This window comes from Bombus terrestris, chromosome 3 (genome assembly GCF_910591885.1).
Source record: "Bombus terrestris chromosome 3, iyBomTerr1.2, whole genome shotgun sequence".
Lineage (NCBI taxonomy): Eukaryota > Metazoa > Arthropoda > Insecta > Hymenoptera > Apidae > Bombus > Bombus terrestris.
In genome coordinates this window covers 1532387-1552722 of record NC_063271.1, presented here as the reverse complement: position 1 = coordinate 1552722, position 20336 = coordinate 1532387, and the positions used below count along the sequence as shown (strand labels likewise).

Here is a 20336-nt window from a genome sequence, read left to right as displayed (position 1 = left end):
TCGTTCGTCTTTTTAAAAGCAGGGAAAATCTCAAAATTCGATTTTCAACGCGACCTTCGGTCACGAGTGAACCGTAAGGTCTAATCGTTTATATATTGATCTTCTAGAAGAAACCTAGAGCACAGAGCCACCCTATCCCCACTACGATCCTTGAAAGCCGGGATGAAATCAATAGAAAGCTCACGCGAACTCTCCGTCTTCGGTAAATTCATTCGCACGCGAAATTTCACGGCGTATCGCGCAGGGAGGAGCGTCGAGACCGGGCGAACGCGATGGAGAACGCGAACACACGATTTTAATGCCGCGTACGTCGCGTTGCGTTTGGGACACCGAGAATATCGGAACATTCCCTCGAGTGCATCGTTCTCTGTTCGCAAAATCCCGAACGGTGGTAAAATCATCGTTCCACGGATTAGTGATTCTCGTTCGAAAACGATCAGCGATCAACGACGATGGCTGTGTTTCACGTAAAGAAATTACGATACTCGGCATCGTGCTGTTGGGGTGTGTCGTAGGGCAAACAGAAAGTATAGAAGCTTTAAGCTTGCTCAATCGAATAAATGACAAAATTTGGCAAACGACGTGATGATAGGGCTTGTTATATTTTTAACGTTGACGGGTGCGATCGGGGGTTCGTTACCTCCCGACGACGCCGACAATGTGTTGCATATCGGTGGCATTTTTCCCATACGAGGAAAGGGTGGATGGCAGGGTGGCCAGGCGAGTATTCATTTTTATTCTTTCTAAAATGTATAAAAGTTTCGTCAGTTAACCAGTAGTCCTACTAGAACCAACGATATAAACTATTACAAATCGTGTCATTGTATCACGCCAAATGAAGTTACCGAAAATTCTCAACGAGAATTGATTGTAAATATTCTAATAAATAATAAATAAATAGTTAAGCAGTATACTTGGTTCAACAGGCTTGCATGCCAGCAGTGAACCTGGCTCTAGAGGATGTTAACCGTGAAAAAAATTTGTTACCTGGATTCATACTGAAGCTTCACTCGAACGATAGCGAGGTATAGAAAATGTTTGTCGAGAAGTTTGAAAAGCACCGTAGGGAAATCAGGATGGAGGAAGTTCGTTAATTGATTATATCATCGTTTCAGTGCGAGCCAGGACTCGGTGCCTCGGTGATGTACAATTTATTATACTATAAACCACACAAATTAATGTTGTTAGCCGGATGTAGTACGGTATGTACGACCGTCGCTGAAGCAGCGAAAATGTGGAATCTGGTAGTGGTGAGTGTCGATAAAATTTGTTATTTAAATAAACAAATACGAAAAGAAAACCGACTTGTGTCATGTTTAGTTGTGTTACGGTGCGTCATCTCCTGCGTTGTCGGATCGAAATCGGTTCCCGACGCTTTTCAGGACACACCCGTCAGCCACGGTGCACAATCCCACGAGAATTAAACTGTTGCAAAAATTTGGCTGGTCTCGAGTGGCAATCTTGCAGCAAGCCGAAGAAGTGTTCATATCTGTAACATCTCACTGTCGCACAAATCCATCCAAACTTTCAAACATGGTAATTTATCGTTCTGTTTTCCCCTATGCTTATAGACCGTAGAAGATTTAGAGGCACGTTGCAAGGAAGCAGGAATAGAAATAGTTACGCGTCAGAGCTTCCTGTCGGACCCGTCGGACGCGGTGAGAAATCTGCGTCGCCAAGATGCCAGAATCATCGTCGGTTTGTTTTACGTGGTGGCCGCGAGAAGAGTTCTCTGCGAATTGTATCATCAGAATCTGTACGGCAAAAGTTACGTGTGGTTCTTCATCGGTTGGTACGAGGATAATTGGTTCGAGAAGAACTTGGAAACGGAGGGAATCACGTGCACGATAGAACAAATGAGGCGCGCGGCTGAAGGACACTTGACGACCGAGGCTCTCATGTGGAATCAAAATAACGACACGACAATCAGCGGGATGACTTCCGAGGATTTTAGGCAGAGATTAAACAAAGTGCTGAAGGAAAGCAGCTTCGACATCGATAACAATCACTACCCCGAAGGATATCAAGAAGCGCCCCTCGCTTACGACGCGGTTTGGTCGGTGGCGTTAGGTATGAATTCGCATTGCTACGTAAAAGTGCCGGTCATGGAAGAGTTGAATTTTTACCACGGTTTTGTATTCTTCATATTTGAACTACAGCTTTCAATAAAACAATGGAGAAGCTGAGTAAGCAAGGAAAGAGTCTAAAGAACTTCACCTACACCAACAAGGAGATAGCAGACGAAATTTACTCGGCGATCAACTCCACTCAGTTTCTAGGGGTATCTGTACGTGACTCGGCTAGAACTAGAAATAAAACGAAGGCTTTATCTTTAATAAGAGGCCGATCTTTAATCGATCCTGTATGTGCTATAGGGATACGTTGCATTTAGTTCGCAAGGTGACAGAATCGCATTGACCCAAATCGAGCAAGTGGTCGATGGAAAGTACGTTAAGTTGGGATATTACGATACGCAAAGCGACAATCTGACTTGGAGGAATATGGAAAGGTGGATCGGTGGCAAAGTACCTCAGGATAGGACCATCGTAAGGACCGTTCTAAGGACAGTCTCGTTGCCTTTGTTTATTTGCATGGGAACTATATCATCGGTGGGAATCGTAATAGCGCTGGCATTAATAATTTTTAATATATGGAACAGGCACAGAAGGTACATCTGCTCGTTCCATATTTGTTTCTTTCTTCTCTAAATATTTGAGAACACTGGTATCCCCCTTTCTAGGGTTATAATGTCGTCGCATCCTGTGTGCAATACAATAATGCTTGTTGGAGTGATAGCGTGTCTGGTGTCGGTGTTTCTGTTGGGAATCGATGGTAGATTCGTTGCACCGTGGGAATATCCAGCTATCTGCCAGGCTAGATCCTGGATGTTATCTACGGGATTTACTCTGGCGTTCGGCGCGATGTTCAGCAAAGTGTGGCGGGTCCACAGACTCACGACAAAAACGAAAGCCGATCAAGCGAAAGTAAGTACTGGAAACAACTGGAATCAACGCGCTCGATTGCTTGAAATCGTTTTAGAGAGTCACCCACGGTAATCACGTGCGATCGATTAACCGATTAACGATCTAATTAATGTTTCTAGTCACGCAGTGTGCCCGCCCCGTGCATGGTTTGCAGATCCTGCTCGTATGACCCTCGACTTTAACGTATTCTCGATTCTTTCTAGTTGTTCATGGCTAAACAAAAAGTTTCGTCCATACAGAAGAAAGTTCAACCGTGGAAGCTGTATACGATGGTAAGCGGACTGTTAGCGGTGGATATAGTGTTGTTAGTCTCCTGGCAAGTATTCGATCCTTTGCAAAGAAAGATGGAAACCTTTCCGTTGGAGTCGTCTTCGTCTGGCGATGACGACGCAATGATCAGACCCGAGTTGGAGCATTGCGAGAGCATACACAATAATATTTGGCTTGGTAAGCTCGTCAACGTGAAACTTATCTTTGATCACCGAGCAAAGATTATCGTCTACGTCCTTCTTTCAGGTTTGGTTTACAGCTACAAAGGAATAATTCTGGTATTCGGACTGTTTTTGGCGTACGAAACGAGGAGCATCAAAGTTAAACAGATCAATGATTCTAGATACGTCGGGATGTCGATATACAACGTGGTTGTTCTCTGTTTGATCACAGCGCCGGTGACGATGGTGATTGCCAGCCAGCAAGACGCTAATTTCGCTTTCGTTGCACTCGCCATTATTTTCTGCTGTTTCTTAAGCATGGCGCTGATCTTTGTGCCTAAAGTGATCGAAGTGATCAGGCATCCGAAAGACAAGGCCGAATCTAAGTACAATCCGGACGTGGGCATGTCGAAGGAAGACGAGGAAAGGTATCAGAAGCTACTTAGCGAGAACGACGAGCTTCAGAAACTGATCGCCGCGGTAAGGAAACTTTTCACTGTTCGGCTTCGAGATTAGAGTCGGCTGTTACGAAGAACGGGCGATTCTTTTGCAGAAGGAAGAAAAGATCAAACTTCTGAAACAGACGTTGGCCGAGCGAGACACGCTGAAAGGTGGCAGCGGAAACGTTCCGAAGGATTCGTTGATAGTCGCCGATTTTGTAACCGGCGAGGGGACTTCGGATAGCGCAATCGGTGGGGGTATTTCTGTTTATACTCAATCATCTCGAGCTTCTGCTTCTGACTTTGAGTTTTCAGGATCGTACTTGTAGATTCGCCGTGCGTTAAGTTTCTGCCCTTTCTGGCTGGATCGTAACGAATTTAAGAAACTGGGACCTAAATGGATAAAAGTACATATGTTGTTCTCTTCTTACGACGACGTTTACTTTTAAGTTCTTTTTAGAGGCTATCGAATTACGCGACGTATTTTCTCGTTGTTTATCTCTTTTTTGCAAAGTACTATTACATACTATCGCACACCGAATGACACTCGTTGCAATTTTTAGCGAAACTTCGAAAGGGAAACGACGCACCAAAGTTCTGAAATGCAAACGGGCGACTCGTTAGCTCGAGACAGCTTTGTTTCTAAGTTCGTAGTTCGTAGGATGCGCTGCCTCCTGCCGAGGCGGCGCACTCTGTGTCGTGTACTCGGTGTCTAAACGTATAAATGTTGGATGTATGTATATAACAAACAAAGTAATAGGTGTGCGTATGCGTAGTACGATTAGTAGCTCTCTGTGTAAAACAAATCCATACGCGCGAGATATTGTTAGGTATAATAGATCGCAAGTTGGCCTACGACTATCGCGCCGTTCTCGTTTACAACGATCTTTTTCGTTACCTATTATCGAGATTTTATTATTATACAGATATTTGTACTGAGAAGTTTTATCAAACGAATCAATTCTTAATTAAATCACGATTAGATAAATTTACACTAATCGCATTGGTCGCATAAATCGATTACGTAACACGGACCAAACACTTCGTAAAATATTTCCTGTTAACTTTCGAATACTTTATGCAAAATACGCAATTGTCCGTGCATTATTATCATGCATCGTATTGGTGCAAAACGCGACAATGTAGGACGATCCGAATTTCTTCGCGCACGTTTATACGGGTCCAAGAAACGAATAGAGAAACATGAAAGAAAGGAACGTTTTCGTTTATTCGCGAATATTATACGTTCCACACGAGGTACAAAAGATCGCTTAAATTATTGGATATTGTATAATTTGAATCGCGATCCGTTTAGTCAAAACGTGAGAAGCATCGCGAACGTTTCGTTTGCCGCAGGCCTAAATCTTTTTACATAGTCCACGCATGATTTGCAACAATTGCAGTTAAATCTCGTTAGACGATAACCTGGTCGTTTTCGAGACAGCGAATCGATGCGAACCTCATGAAGTCTGCTCCCAAATTGTACGAAACGTTGCACGGTACGCGAAATTGGTGTTCGATCGCGGGCAACAAGGTACACACGTAAAACAGTGAACGTGCTAACGAGATTTAAACGCTTGAAACATTGCGCCATTCATAAATAATTTGGGAGTCTTGATGAGGTGGATCGACGTGCTTTATGGCCAGTTAACGCTTAATCTTTCAGATTGCACCCTCTGATGACTGATCTAAATGTAAAGGTGCTCGGATGCTCGAGTCCGATCAAATATCAATTATTTATGAATGGGCAAAGAAACTTTCTACGTTTACCCCGTATAATATCTGAAGGATTATCGTTTTTGAATTCTTGTTTTTAGAAACGGACCAGGTTGGCTGAACACAAGAACCCCGTCGATTAGGATGACAAAAGCAATACGAGCATACGAACGTACGAAAGGGCTAAAAGCCACGACAAAACGCTCTATTTCTCTTTCTCTTCTAAAACTAGTTAAATGTACACACATGCATAATTCCAAGGGAACTGCATGTTCTTATTTTGTGATCGGAAACAAATCGGAAATCGTATTTGTAGCGATAAAAATTCAATTCAATCATTGCATCGCCGATGAGTTATTTCGCCACGCATATCTCGTCTATAGAAGAGATTATTTCATTGGAATGAGATTTCCTCAGAGAGGCGGCTTGGAAATGCCCCTTGAATTTATAAATGTGCAATTCAGTTAACGTTACGATTTAATCGAAACTTAAGATATTGTATCCAACAGGATACACTCTGAGGATTCTTTTAACGGAATGTCAAAGTTTCAAATTTTACAAACACGAACGTTGAAATATTTGAAAATCTTGAGTTCAGAAACTATTTCACGTTATCAATGGGAAAATAATGTGATTTGACTGCAATTCAAATTTTATCGGTACACAAGACGACTTACGTGTATGTATAACGTAGATTGAACAAGCCACGAAGCACAACTTTTTCGTACTTGCGTTTCAATTTCACCATTCCACGTATACATGACGTTTAGACAGATTTTACGAACTTCTGTTGAATTGTTTCTAGTAATAATCATTATCGCGCTCATCCACGTATTTTTTACTATATTTCTTCGATTGACTGTTGCGCGAATTGCGCTTGATTACTATATTATTATACGATATACATATACTAGTCTTATCAAACTGTTAAAGAAAGTATCATATATATATACGTTAGAATATGGAGATATATTTATTTTTAAGTTTTTAAATTATAAAATTCGTTAAAAATTCATATTGTATCTGTTATTGATTACCCTGCGCTTATGGGAAAAGCGTTCGCTCTCGAATCCATTAATCGTTCACGGATCTTTGCTGTGTTACAGTTGCATAATCGAAACAATGTGCTTTCGAATTTAAAATCGCAAGTACTTAATTCGCGTGAATGCATCGTAATTTTACTATCGTGAACTTTAAAAAGTTTGCAGGAAATCAAACGAACTTTGTTTGAGAGATATTAAAGGACGACACGTATGATTCTCTAAAGAAATACGTATATTTAATACATCATAGATCCATATGGCGATTATGAAAAATATGTAGTACAAATGAAATACAATTGTATTAAAAAATCAAATAAACTTAGTTACAATTTAAGGGCATGATTTTGCCGCGTATTGTGATTTGAATAATCAGCATTTAGCGTGATCACGTGACATCGTGTCTGCACCAAAACGGAAATTCGTATTCGCGGCGCATGTCAGCCGCCATATTCGTTACATTGTCGCTTATACAAAATTATAAGGCGCGCGCGGTAAATACTGTTTTCGTAATACGTCAAATTTAGTTTAATTTGAGAAATGTCATTTGGTACGGGATTCGGAGGAACAACTTCGACACCCGCTCCTGCGTTTAGCTTTGGTGCAACGGCTTCCACTACGGCGACACCAGTAAAACCGGGTAAGTTGTCTAGTTTATAGGTTAAGTCACATTTCGCTCGTTCTATGGTTACATGTGACCTTTCCAAACGTATTTTCAGCAAAGTTACCATTTTATATTTTCCATTGGTCCGAAATCTATCATATATCTTGTAACTTTTCCAAAACTTGTCTTTGTAGATATTCTTGGAATATCAGTTCGAAGAACATTTCACTTTTCAATGTGCTGTTTCATCACAATGCCTACGCATAATATAATCAGCTTGTATTACATTTCTACATCGCACGTTAATAATTCCTCAAGACCGTGTTTTATTCGATAAAAAGTTATTGCAAGTTGTATGCAAGTTAGTGTCAAAATCAGTTTTAATTTCTCAAAGAGCTAATGCTGGTTTTATTTGTAGTGGTTGAAAGTTTTCCTAGCAGAGGCTGATTCAGTCCTGTACATCCTGGTTCGCATTCCATGTTTCCCTTCCCAAAGAAATTATTTCTTCTCTTCGACTTAGTTACGATGCATGCTGTAATACAGCATAATAACAATATTATAAAAAGAGCGGTTAGTAAAGCAATTAAAACTGGCGAATGGCTGGAGGACTCTGTTGGTCGATAATATTCTTGCGTTGCCATAACAGCTTTTGCAAATGTAGATGTTTCCTGTATTCTTTGTGGAACTACGGTAGCAACTGTATCCTCTAAATAAAACATTTCATTTGGAATTTTACCCATTGTTGTTATCATAACATCTGCTGTAACATCCTTCGCAAATTGCAATGAAACATGTTATAATTTATGATATAATATAGAATGTAATAATATGTATAAAAAATTTCTAAAACGTACTCCAATTGTTATATCTGTAGTACCAAATTCGTGCAACAGTTCAGTAGAATAATCAATAGGTTCACCAACATGACGAAGTGCAACCTTCCTACCAGATATTGAAGCTATCTTTAATAATTTTTTAGCAAGTTGTCCATATTTGCTTCCCTATTTAATTTCATTAGTTGAATTAGATTTTCATTATATACTTTTGCTTTATTAACAGCCTTACCTGATTTTGCTCATTTATATACGACATATTGTTTTTTTGCTATACAATTATCTATAATTCAGGATCATTTAATAAATTTTTATCATGTGAACACGAATTATATGATTTTTTCGATTTGTTTGAACGCGTGTAGTTAAACTTTACGAACGAATACAGCGCAAATTATTGCGATCTTGTGCAAGACATTTCTGTCATATACTAATTTTTCTACTTGAAGCAGTTTCAAATCAGTAAAAACAAAAGTCAACTTTTCAGTAAGAAAATTGTATAACTTCATAATATATATATATTATTCATAACCGGCGTATTTATATATCTCGAACGTTTCGTTTCTATATATATTGCTTATATAGTTATATGCTGTATCGTTATTAAATATTTTACATTTGAAACCAAACACTTCAGCAGGGTTTGGAACGCCATCCTTTGGATTTAGTACGCCAGCTACCTCAGCACCAAGTCTCTTCGGTTCCTCTACAACTCCAGCAACGGGAGGATTTGGAAGTGGTACCACTTTTGGTACACCAGCTGCAACTGGTTTTGGCAACACAGCAACAGGTGGTTTTGCCTCGGCACCTACTTTTGCTGCTTCTGCTACTAGTTTTGGAACTACTCCGGTATTTGGTACGCCTGCTTCATCGGGCACTGCATTCGGCACCACTTCTACTTTTGGTAGCACACCAGCCTCTACCACTGGATTCGGTACATTTGGAACCACTACAACATCCTCTTTAGGCTTTGGTGGTTTCAGTGGATTTGGAACTACAACAACCACCTCTGCGCCTTCCCTTTTTGGGGGATTTGGTACTACAAGCACAGCCCCCACTTTTGGTACATCTACAGGTTTTGGTGCTTTCGGCACAAAACCAACGGCAACAACTACAACCACTGGCTTTGGTGGTTTTGGTACAGGTTGGTGGTAACTGCACCATTCCTTTATTTATCAATGTATCTTTTACTCAGATTAAATTATCTATGCAGGTACAGGATTTACGGGGTTTGGATCTGGATTAGCACAGACTCAACAACAGTTTCAGCAACAACAACAGCAGCAACAGCCTGTTAATACCATATCCGAAGCGTTATACAATGCCGTATTTAATTGCCAGTTATATAACGATGAACGTGACAATATTATTGCGAGATGGAACCTCATACAAGCTTTATGGGGAACTGGAAAAGCTTATTATTATATGAATGCTCCACCTATAGAGCTTAATCAAGAAAATCCACTATGTAGATTCAAAGCTATCGGGTACAGTCGGATGCCCGATGCTGATAATAACGACGGTCTGGTCGTACTTTGTTTCAATAAAAAGAAAAAGGATGTTAAAGAGGGCGAAGCACAATTGATCGGTTTTATGAATAATATTTTGGGAAATAAACCTAATTTATCGCTTACAATAGACAATATTAAAGAAACTGGAGAAGACAAAAGTCAGGTGACCATTTTTATCACTGAGAAAGGAATTACTGGAGCTCCAAGAAAAATTCCTGCCAGCGAGTTAGTTGCGTATTTATCGCAACCAATGCAGAAACAACAATTAGTGCAAAATGGTGTAGAAGATATGTTACCTTTAGTAAAATTAGATCCTGCGCAGCTTAAGGAATACTTAGACAATCCGCCTTGTTCAATCGATCCACGATTATGGAAACAGGCTCAATTGGACAATCCCAATCCAGAACTTTATATACCTGTGCCGATGATCGGCTTCCAACAAGTTAAACACAGGTTAAAGTGTCAAGAAGAAGAAACAACAAGGCACAGAAATTTCCTAGACATGGCGGCTGATGAAATACAAAGATTACAGAGACAACATACGGCGATACAAGCTAGATTAAAGGAACATCGGAGGACTCTGTTAGAACTACAACATAGGGTGTTGCAGGTATGTAAATGTATTTCCTGGTAATTATTTTAAACGGCATACATTCAATTTATATATTTAAATATTTCTTCAGGTACTGGTACGTCAAGAAATTACACGTAAAGTTGGGTTGTCTCTGCAACCGGAGGAAGAAGTTCTAACACGTAGGTTCGAATCTATGCATTCCCAAGTTAGCGCCCCAACTCAGTTCAAAGGTAGAATTAGTGAAATGCTTTCCCAATTGAGAATGAGAAATCATATAGACACACAAAATCAGGAAAGGTATGCGATGGACCCTATAGCACAGGATGACATAAAAGCGGTACGTAAAGAAAATGTTTACGAAAAGGTTATTGAAGAATACATACGTAATCGGTGCTTTTTTTTTTTTATTAGTACCTAACAATGGAGCAACAGGGCATGGCACAACTTATAGCAACGATAAACTCCGATCTAGAGAGTTTGAAAATCATTAAGGACGGCATGTCTGAACTCTTAATGAGTCATAATATATCGTGAGAATGACATATAGCAACGCAATTTTCTTGCGTATTTTGCCAACATACTCAAAGAGATATGGTCATTATTATTGCCGATAATAAGATTGTAAATCCGGCTAACAACAAAGATACTGCACCTCCGTAAAATTGGTGCCATATTCATCCTGAATCTACTTCCTAACTGCAACTACTGATTTTTTTATTATGTGTTAAACACGTGTCTTTACGATGTTAAACTTTATTTTGCTCGAAAGTAACTGACTAATGTCAATATCGAACCAACCTGTTTTGGCGATATTTAAAAAGAGAGAAATTTTTTATAGTCGCGGAATATGACCGCGACTCATATTCTTTCGTTGATGTTATCAAAAATGCGGTTATACAATACTTCCGACATCGAGGGTTAGATGAAACTTGTTATGTGCTAAGAAAAAAATAAACATTTTTTACATAAATAATGTTTTTATTGAATAGTTTAATGTCGTTAAACACGCTTTTCTCATTGCAGTACTTTCCTTCATACGTCTAACATCTTGAATACCTTATACATAATACAACTTTATATACATATTATACATAGATGTTGAACATTACATATCGGATCACTTCTTTCGGACACATTATGATACAGCGGTCGTTTGACCGTAATGTTACTTGGGAGTTTTATGAAACACGTACCTCGCATGTTCTTATTTACTTTACTCTATTTTGTTTGTTAGGTTTTGGTTTAACGTGTGTATATACAGGTATCGACGATGATTTCGTTCTAGACGATCGTTCGAACTACCCGTAAATCTAAATCTGAGACTCTTCTAATTACGTTGCTAAAGGAGTTATTAACGAATTAAGATTGAGCAAACCTCATTCGATATCAAACTATTTCTGCTTCGACTAACTTCATCGTTCGACAGACATTAACGTATTACAATATATTTGGCTTCACAGTCTGACGAAAACGGACAACTTTCTTTTCGCCAACACCAACCTTCCTTCAAACCGATACATTTTATCAACCGTTATCTCCCTCTACTATTAATCGACTTTTATAGTTTTTAGTTATCATCGAATCGAATAAACTAGGCAAAAATAATAATCCTCAAACGTTTTATGCAGCCTCGCTAATCTCGAAAAACTAATTTGACGTAAAATGACGGAAGTAAAAACCATGGCCCGAGTAGAAATTCAAATTCAAGAATGTTCAAAGTCGCCCTGGATTTATAAAAATATCGAATAAGACGTTACGACCTAAGAATATTTTTAAATTATAAAAATAGACTCGCTAAAGAGTACGGAAACTCGAGGCACTCGATTCCAGGACGGCCTTGAAGATGTTCGAACTCTGGCCACGGTCGATAGTTCAAGATATCCGCTTCTCCAGAATTTAAAAAATTCATCAATTCGTTGCGAGAAAAATATACCTACAAAGTTCTGAGCGTTCTAATTTTACTCGTTGCAACGCTAACTTCTATACGACGTGAAAAATTCTCCTTATTTATTGATTGTCAAATCCAATGGAAGATCCTGCTCCATCTCTACCACATTCTCGTTCTTAACTCGAAGGTCTTGTCCGCAGGTATTGTTCGTGTCCACGATGTTGCCCCACATATTCTGTAATCCGTATTGCAGATCCACCGTGCCCAACAGGTGTCTGAACAGAGGATTCTGCGTCTTGAGGATTAAATCCGACAGGATCTTCGTTTTCTCCAAGATATTGTCGTTACTGTGCACGCAACATTTGTGACGACAACAGCAATCGGTGGTGTCTTTGCACATATCCTCCTTGGTCGGTATTTGCTCGACCTCCATTTTCAGGTCTTCCGCTCGTTTTATCACAGAATGTCTCACTGGATCGCAAATAACGACGTTCTCCTTTTTGCAGGGCGTGCTGTTGATAATCGACTCGATGTTCCTGTAATCGACCGTGCTGACCTTATTGGGGCATTCGATGGATTCCTCGATTTTGATGGGCGTCGACTGCATTCCGATATGAGGCAACGTGTCGGGGACATGGTGTGGACTGGTCTGAGGCGAGACCGACTGAACCGATTGAGGTGGGCTCTCCTTGATGATCGGGTTGTTGGATACGTACATGGGATTCACCTGAATTCTGTCCGGTATTATGTAACTCTCGTCATAAATTCTCGGATAGATCTTCACTTCTTGTTCGTAGGCCTTCCTCGGCGTGATGTGCTCCTGTTCCTTGCGCTGATCTTGCAGATTGTACATGTTATTCCACTCGACGAAATTCCTTTGCTCCTCGAAGCTATTGCTGGCCTTTGGACTAGACCCTGATATGCTGCTCTCGATGCTGCTGTCTTTCTTGTCGGACGACTCGGAATGGGTACTGCTGCTCTGCTTCTCCGGCGTTACGGTATCGAATCTCGCCTTCTCCTGTGAATTGTTTTCCTCGAAACTCTTCTCTTGCACCTTGTCGTTATTATTCACGTAATGTCTGTAGGTTTTCACGTGTTTACGCAGGGAGGAAGGATCGGTGTACCTCTTGGGACAGCCAGGTACCTTGCAGCAGTAAGGCTTGTCCACGGCGTGAGTTCTGGTGTGCTTGAACCTGTCCGAGGAGTTGGAGTAAGCTTTGTTGCAGCCTTCGACGGGGCAGACGTAAGGGCGTTCACCGGTATGAGAACGAGCGTGAATCTTCAGGTTTTCCGCTCTGCTGAAGCTTTTGTCGCATTGGAAACAGTGATGCGGTTTCTCGTTCGTGTGCGTTCGAACGTGCACCAGCATCTTGTACCTGGATAACGAAAAAAGTAGCGAGGTAAAACTCGAAACTCGATCGGTTTTAAATTCTAGAAAAATAAGAAGAAGGTTTTACCTGGCGTTAAATCCACGTTCACCTCTGGCACACCCTTCCCAGCCACAGTAAAAAAGACCACGTGGTCCCGGCGCAGCATGAAGTCGCGCAACGTGTCCTGCCAGCTGTTCCAAGGATGTGAACCAACGACCACAATTTTGCCATCTGCGAATTGGAGCAAGACGCGTTAGCCTTTGGTCTCGCCAGTACAATTTTAATTCGACTCGCTGTGTCGTCCGTCAGTATCGGGAACGTAAGTAACTACGTATTAAGCGATCGCACGGGAATAGTCGCGAAACGTTTAGGGCTATTGATCTTTGATCGCTGAATCGTTCCTATCAATCGTGCCGTTCATAAGATAATTATCGTTTAAGGCCAATATCTCGAACGTTGTATTCTTCCCGTCAATCGATCTATTTATATTACTTATTCTCCCTGTCGCTCATATACCGGGAATTTCTAAATATAACCAACACGCGCGAGAAGGGTCGCCCCGTGCATCTTGATCGTTCGATCGATTCGCGCGTCGCTATCCCTGCGCTTCGAACTCGAGAGAAACGCTCGTAAAACCTTCGAAAAGTCTCGTTCGCTTCGAGATCGACTCGAGTTCTTCCTTGGTCTTCAAGGTTGCGCCGCCAGTAGCATGCTATCACGTGAACCAGAGCCGACGTACATAAACGTAAATAGCGGGATTGAAACGACGCGACGCGGGCGTTCGGTTGAAATATCGACGCGCGATTTACGTCAAGAACATCCGTTCAACCGATCAATTGATACCAATTCCGTCCGTTGTGCAATTGGCGTCGCTTGACACCAGTTTATCTGGACACATGGGCTTTGATACCATCGCAGCGAACGACGTCGCATCCGTGAACGATATGATCGCGTAAAAGGTTGCGGATCAAGGCGATGGCAACCAATCCCTCGGAACCGCTCTTACGTACTCGCGTAATCGTCGGTAGAATTTTCTCGCTTTTATCAGACTCACGTTCGCGATCCTGCGATTTCACGGAAAATTCAGCGTTTATCGAATTTCAAGGAAAACGAAAGATTCGGCGTGTGACGCGTACGAGCATCGCAATTACAACGATGCGACGACAACATCGTCCACGATTGCCACGGTGATAACAAAGCAGGCATTCCCGAGTGCACGAGGCTACCACATGCAAAGCGCGAACACGTAACGAGTTGTTGACGCGATAAACGATCGCACCGTTTCGCCAACCGAAATCTTCTCAACGAAGCAGAACGCGAATCGAGCCCGCGAATGCCATCTTACCGTGTAATCGCGTATCGTTATTTCAGGGTTATCGAAATTTGACATTTTTTTCTAATATGGTAATCACTTAGATTCGTTAACCGCTTCGATATCTTGCTATCCCCCGCGCTGGCTTTACTTATTTTTATACTTTGTTTTTTTTCTCTTTCCAACTTGTGGCTCTCGCGCTTGCTGGATTCTTGTTCAAGTCTGTGAAACTTGATAAGGTGTTTCCCTCGATCGATTCGCGCGAATTTCGATCGAAGAACCTGGCTGCTAGACAGACGACTTTGGAGTCTCGGTCGAATCTAGCGGCAAGGGGAGAGCAAAGAAAGAGAAGGAAAGACGTGGAAAAAGAGCAGAGTGCCGTTTGATATCGCGACGGATACGGGAAACTGGTTAGAACCGGAATGGGACGCGTGCTGCGAACGTAACCGCGCGCGCGCGCCACGGATAAATTAGCGTCACTTAAGAGAGTCGCGCGTGAATTGCGCGCGTTTCGCGTAGAAACTGATCGTCGGTGACCATCGTCGACTAAAAACGTTCCTCGTGTGAAAAAGGCGAACGAAGCGGAAAGCAAACGAAGCAAAGAGTCGCCCGAAGCGAGTCGTTTGGACGAGGGACGAGGGAAAGAAAACGTAATTGCGCATTAAGCAATTTTTCTGATAACGAGATGCACGACCGAAAATAAACAGGCGTTTCAGACTCGGTCGGGTCTGACATATCCGCGTTCCATTTAGATAACGATCGCGTATTCGCAAATTCTGTTCCGCACAAGCGTACGGTAACACACTGGGCGTTGGCAAAATATCTTTACTACTCGAACGAACAGCATCTCGAATTGTCTCTGAAAATTTGTAACGAAACTCTAGCTTAGGACTATTTTAGAATCGAAATAGCGGTGTATAATTTACCTGCATTTTAGTTGAGCATTTTCGCCACGTCGAATGGAGCCAAGTTCCAAGCTGGAGTTGGAGGCGTCCGAGTCGCTGTGAGCTGGACTAGGTGGTCCACCGTTTGCCAACCCATCCGGCGAGACTCCCAAACCCGGTATCACAGCCGACGGGGAAGTTGCGAGTTCTTCCTCGATCGGCATGCTTCGTGGCCAAACCGGAAGGTCCAGCGGTGCTTGTTGTTGCAGGCTGAGGCTCTCGTAGTAGCTGGGGTTTGGGCTGGTCGAGTAACCGGAAATCGGGCTGTAAAAACCCGGCACCACTCCTAGCAGCGTGCCCGGATAGCGAACAGAGCCGTACGGACCAACGTGGCTTGGCATTCTACCCGGAACGTAAACGATCATGTTTATTCTTTCTTGTATTTATCTGTTCCCTTTAATTTCGTTATGTCGAGGAACTCGCCAATTCGATCGAAAAACGTGCAAATTTTCCTGATACCGGATCGCCGTGTACGTTGCCTGGATCAACGAGAATTATGGTGAGAAAGGATCGGAAAAATTGAAAAACTATCGCGTTTACTTTGACGGACAATTTGATAGAATTTGGAATGGATTTGCAGGATGGAAAGGAGCACGTTGAAATACGTAAGTTTTAGGAATGTAATCTTGTTTCATCGGCTGCCTATATCTATCTGGCTGTGATCGACTCGTGCCACCCGTTGATCGGAATCGTCCTTTCCTCGAATCGCGACCTCAAACGCCTCCGAAAATGTCGTCTTATCAACGAGTTTCGAAGGTGACGTCTCGTTTACCTCAATTCGTAACGAACAGAGAGAACGATCGGCGCATCGATGAAAATCGCGAACAAGACTTTCCAGGTCTTGCCGTATCCTCGTCGGCTCTCTTTCGAACCTGGTCGCGCTTTCGATTCCTTTTCCTGAACACCGTCGCCAACGACAAGTCGAGCACGGCACAGTACGCTCACATACACACTTTCGCCGTAGCGCGCACACTTTTATCACACTTAGTCCGAGTCCGTATCGTCAGATGTACTTGAACCGGTTCGACTTGAGTATACGGTAGCTCAGGAATTGTTTGCTGTACTCGATCGAGAACATAACTAGGCTGGCCCGTGACAGACTCATCAAACGCGAACACCCTTTCCTCGTGGAGGCCGTCGCTTTCGCCGAACGATACCACCGATTCGATTTGCAGCCCCGATCGAATCGACTTGAGGCTTCCGTGGCGCACGGAACAGCCCCCTCTGATGCCTACTGCTGGTCCGTCAAACGCTCCAGAGATCGGCTCCTGTTGACGCTAGAACAACGTCGCCTCCATCTTTTCGTTTCTCTTTCCTCGTATCTCGTCGCTCGATCTCTCCGCCTCGACTTCCCTCTTTATCTCGCAGCGAAGATCTCGGCTCCGGTTGGCAGCGTGACGCGTCGATGATCAGGTGGTCAGAGTTACCCCCCAGGGACGTCGATGAATCGCGTACCACGGTGGTCGACTACTGGCGCAGACGCGTATCGATGATCCTCGTCGAGTAACTTAAGAGCCAAAGACCGATAGACGGAGAACGCGCAGCGTAGGACGGAGAAGGGAGAAGAAAGCCAGTCGAAGAACAAGAGGAAGCCGTCTGTTGCGAAAAGGCTGCAACGAACGTGGAACTAATGTCAACGACGAACCAGCCGCTTTATATATAGCCGCGCTATCGTCGCCGATAACGTCCCACGCCTCTCCGCCCGGGCGCACTAATACACCGACGTTGATAACAACCAACTGCAATGCGTCAGTGGACGGAACAGTGTGGACTTACCGATATCTTCGAAAGCAACGTTGGATAACTCGTTATGTTACGGAAGATGAAAACGGCGCCAGTTTTGCCAACATTTGGAATTTACAGGATGATCGATGATTGTTTGTCGGTAGCTTATCTCGAAAGCCAATGCGCTTCGACGAACACGATTTATACGAACGTTTCGTCGAGTAACTTTTCTTTTTTATTTTCTATATTTACATGTCCAAAAACGAAAGAATATATCGCTACTCTCGAAATCTTCCAATTTGTTGCGTCTTCGAGTAACGTACGACAGCTAATGTTTCGAGGAATCGTAGAGAATCGTCAAGCTATCTCGAAATAACTCGGAATTCTCGAAACTCGGACGTCAGCTGGATTATTCGAACGTCGCCACGTTTAATCATCGGTAGCAGCTTCTGAATCGATCTGTAACCAGTCGTTGCGACGAAAATCGATGATTCTGTGCCTTGAGCGAGGAAAAAGATAACGACAGGTGCTATAATCGTTTAGGATTCGCACCCGTGAATCCTATTCAATGTACCTCTTTCCCCGCCATGTGGATGAGAACAAAGTTCTGCGTAGGTATCTCTGAGAAGCCTGCGCAACGTTATCGCGACTCGCATTAACGCGTTGCCGCGAATGGGCGCTCGCAAGCTGAGTCAATAGACCTCGACTCGAGTAATTCCCTCCTACAAGTCAAAATTTCAGCATCGCAAGTAGCACGTGGTCGCACCGTGGGTGGGCCCCCTCGCGCTTACGTTTCAAAATCGTTCGTTGGACCAAGGTCTCGTCGCCACCATGCACGGACGCGTGTTCTCCATAATCGTATCGTAACGATATTAACGATCGTGATCGATGAATTAGTCGCGATCGCGATTCGATCGACGATAATCGGGGGCCAGCCGATTCTTGGACGGAGAATCGCGTCGATAAAAGTTAGAACGGAGGGATCGTGAACCGATCGTCGCGTAGCCGCCCCTATTGAAAGAACATGCGAGATAAAATTCGTCGAGTACGTTCGAACCGCGACGATTTCAAGGAAGAAGAAGGAATTTGTCACGGAATAGCGACGGGCAAATAAAACCGGGCCCCCTCTACGAAGTTTCAGTGGAAGAAGCGGCGAGGTGCGTCGCAGTAAACGTCTGACGTCGAGCCTCGAGCTATCTTAACGAAGAAAAAATTTCTAGTTACGCAAGCGTTCTCGTCACGGACCACCAATCGCGACGGTTAGTTGTCTCGCAAGCGCTGCCGGATTCGCGGTATCGAACAGATTACACGAAACTAATCGCGTTCGTCGCGAGTAGGGGGCAGCTGCTCGAAAGCCGAATATGTCCGTGGGTGCATTCGGATCGGTCGAGACGATCGATTCGAGCCCGTTTCCGTTGATGGGCCGACCTTGAATTTATTCCGATCCTCTAGCGTTCGATCATCGCGCGCAAACAACCTCGCGTGCGACTAAAAAGATCAACGAGCCGTCAATAATCATCGTGGGTTCGATCATGGGTCGAACGATCGCGTATCGCTGGTATTACAGAGTTAACCGACTCGGATCGTATCTACGACGATTCTCAACGTTACCGAAAATATCTTACGAATGTCAATGGAAATATCGATAAACTATATAGTGTGTCAAGGTTACGATTACGAGAATCATCTGGCTTTTGCTTTCGAACGAGCAAACAAGAATTGCTTACGAAACTATCTTCGAGTGGAAAGCGACGTTTCCGCGGCAGATGCGTGCCAACCGACCCTGAACGTTACGATAAATGGACCATTCTCTGCGAAATGAAAAATCGAACGTCGCTGTTCGCTCATTCCCCACGGTTCGATCTTTCGCGAACAAAACCAGGGAAACTAGGCGAGATTTGTGACCCTTCGAAAGCGGACGAACTTTACGCTCCATGAGAAAATTTCCAACTCTCTTCATAGCGTTCTTCGAGGACGATCCTTCGATTAATTTTACCGCGTTTCCTTTGTTACAGGCAAAATTTTGGATTTTCGCGCGCAAGTACCTATTCGCCAATTTCGGATCGAACGGTCTCCGGCGGAGTAATTTATCGATGCGAGACGATGGACGTTTCTTCGTCAGGATGCTAATCGAACGGCAATCTAATCTGGAATCGCGGGTCAGAATTGGTCTCGTGCGCGTTGGTAAACAAGCGCCAGAGTCAAGATCAAGATCCACCTGTTGCTATCAGCGGCAGTGGTTCTCAACCGGTTTTTAAGGCAAACTTTCGTTGTAGCATCTTTTCTTCTTTCTTATCTGTATCGCGACGAAAACATTCTATTTCGATCGATTTACGCGCTAAATAACACGGTAATCCAGATAAGCGTAGAAAAGAACGGCGATGCATTTTTTGTCGCGGTGTTGTTCGCATTTTTTTAACGTTGCGTGTATCGGATTTTTCTGGACGATCGATCATGCCAGCGGGGTACTCGAGATTGTCGAAGAACCGATGCTCACGATCTTCGTAAGAGGAGAAAAGCTATCTACGTGAGAAGTGGCACATCTCGCTGCTTGTTAGATAAGAACACCGCGGGTGGTTCTCCGATATTGCTCGTAGCAAGATACGAATTTTGACATAGTACAAGCAGTATGTTGTTTCGCGTCGTTATCACGCTGTGATATCACCGATAGTTGCGGCATACGAGCGATTCGAAAAAGTTACTTCTTTCCCCCCTTCGGAATCACGCGTTCGCTTCGTTCCACGTATCGTTCACCGTCCAACTTGCGTTACGTCGCAAGAAGCCATATCGTACACATTGTACACACGGATGAAAGAAACTACGCTCGTGGAGAGATTAAGAAACGATCAAGAAGGCATTAGGGGGTTGGACGTAATAAGGGGACAGAGAGTGGTGGCGCGAGCGACATCCTGATGGCGACACGGCAGATGCCAGACGAAAGATAGACGTTAAAAGGAAGAAAAA

At 43.2% G+C, this 20336-nt stretch overlaps 4 protein-coding genes across 12 annotated transcripts; 2 read left to right on the top strand and 2 right to left on the bottom strand.

Moving 5' to 3' along the window:
• Nucleotides 1–64: 64 nt before the first annotated feature.
• On the top strand, nucleotides 65–6948 carry LOC100647013 (gamma-aminobutyric acid type B receptor subunit 1). Of its 8 annotated transcripts, none has more exons than XM_012320783.3 (13): nucleotides 67–720; nucleotides 927–1025; nucleotides 1116–1250; nucleotides 1321–1491; nucleotides 1572–2070; nucleotides 2160–2287; nucleotides 2376–2668; nucleotides 2741–2984; nucleotides 3188–3431; nucleotides 3501–3895; nucleotides 3969–4107; nucleotides 4185–4262; nucleotides 5673–6948. In XM_012320783.3, the coding sequence occupies exons 1-12, from the start codon at nucleotides 586–588 to the stop codon at nucleotides 4226–4228; spliced, it is 2526 nt and encodes an 841-aa protein (XP_012176173.1). In that variant the 5' UTR covers nucleotides 67–585; the 3' UTR covers nucleotides 4229–4262; nucleotides 5673–6948. The 8 variants fall into 8 exon arrangements, 6 of the variants coding, with proteins under 6 accessions (XP_048260201.1, XP_012176171.1, XP_012176173.1 ...); XR_007223386.1 differs by having other exon boundaries at nucleotides 68–720; nucleotides 4171–4262; XM_048404244.1 differs by having other exon boundaries at nucleotides 65–720; nucleotides 3224–3431; nucleotides 4185–6948.
• A 102-nt stretch (nucleotides 6949–7050) lies between these two features.
• LOC100647331 (nuclear pore complex protein Nup54) lies at nucleotides 7051–11103 on the top strand. 2 transcript variants are annotated; one of them, XM_012320786.3, is made up of 5 exons: nucleotides 7051–7251; nucleotides 8689–9192; nucleotides 9262–10169; nucleotides 10243–10470; nucleotides 10545–11103. In XM_012320786.3, exons 1-5 carry the CDS (start codon nucleotides 7152–7154, stop codon nucleotides 10665–10667), a joined length of 1863 nt encoding a protein of 620 aa, XP_012176176.1. In that variant the 5' UTR covers nucleotides 7051–7151; the 3' UTR covers nucleotides 10668–11103. The 2 variants fall into 2 exon arrangements, with proteins under 2 accessions (XP_012176176.1, XP_003394331.1); XM_003394283.4 differs by having other exon boundaries at nucleotides 8686–9192.
• Nucleotides 7245–8532, bottom strand: LOC110120356. The gene is made up of 3 exons (XM_020868688.2): nucleotides 8281–8532; nucleotides 8070–8216; nucleotides 7245–7985 (listed from the first exon to the last, which is right to left on the bottom strand). The coding sequence occupies exons 1-3, from the start codon at nucleotides 8305–8307 to the stop codon at nucleotides 7596–7598; spliced, it is 564 nt and encodes a 187-aa protein (XP_020724347.1). The 5' UTR covers nucleotides 8308–8532; the 3' UTR covers nucleotides 7245–7595.
• LOC100647453 (zinc finger protein ZIC 1) lies at nucleotides 11091–17307 on the bottom strand. The gene is made up of 3 exons (XM_003394284.4): nucleotides 15630–17307; nucleotides 13479–13622; nucleotides 11091–13397 (listed from the first exon to the last, which is right to left on the bottom strand). The coding sequence occupies exons 1-3, from the start codon at nucleotides 16010–16012 to the stop codon at nucleotides 12137–12139; spliced, it is 1788 nt and encodes a 595-aa protein (XP_003394332.1). The 5' UTR covers nucleotides 16013–17307; the 3' UTR covers nucleotides 11091–12136.
• Nucleotides 17308–20336: the final 3029 nt, after the last annotated feature.

Excerpts from the sequence above, each read along its gene's own strand:
- LOC100647453 (XM_003394284.4), bottom strand. The coding sequence starts at position 16,012 with ATGATCGTTTACGTTCCGGGTAGAATGCCAAGCCACGTTGGTCCGTAC. Across the intron at positions 13,623-15,629 it reads AATGCTCAACTAAAATGCAG|ATGGCAAAATTGTGGTCGTT; the intron begins GTAAATTATACA and ends TCCAATTCGCAG. Across the intron at positions 13,398-13,478 it reads GAACGTGGATTTAACGCCAG|GTACAAGATGCTGGTGCACG; the intron begins GTAAAACCTTCT and ends TTCGTTATCCAG.
- LOC100647331 (XM_003394283.4), top strand. The coding sequence starts at position 7,152 with ATGTCATTTGGTACGGGATTCGGAGGAACAACTTCGACACCCGCTCCT. Across the intron at positions 7,252-8,685 it reads GGCGACACCAGTAAAACCGG|CAGGGTTTGGAACGCCATCC; the intron begins GTAAGTTGTCTA and ends CAAACACTTCAG. Across the intron at positions 10,170-10,242 it reads TACAACATAGGGTGTTGCAG|GTACTGGTACGTCAAGAAAT; the intron begins GTATGTAAATGT and ends ATATTTCTTCAG.
- LOC110120356 (XM_020868688.2), bottom strand. The coding sequence starts at position 8,307 with ATGTCGTATATAAATGAGCAAAATCAG. Across the intron at positions 8,217-8,280 it reads ATATAAATGAGCAAAATCAG|GGAAGCAAATATGGACAACT; the intron begins GTAAGGCTGTTA and ends GAAATTAAATAG. Across the intron at positions 7,986-8,069 it reads CTACAGATATAACAATTGGA|GATGTTACAGCAGATGTTAT; the intron begins GTACGTTTTAGA and ends CAATTTGCGAAG.
- LOC100647013 (XM_012320781.3), top strand. The coding sequence starts at position 586 with ATGATAGGGCTTGTTATATTTTTAACGTTGACGGGTGCGATCGGGGGT. Across the intron at positions 2,669-2,740 it reads ATATGGAACAGGCACAGAAG|GGTTATAATGTCGTCGCATC; the intron begins GTACATCTGCTC and ends CCCCCTTTCTAG. Across the intron at positions 2,985-3,187 it reads CGAAAGCCGATCAAGCGAAA|TTGTTCATGGCTAAACAAAA; the intron begins GTAAGTACTGGA and ends GATTCTTTCTAG.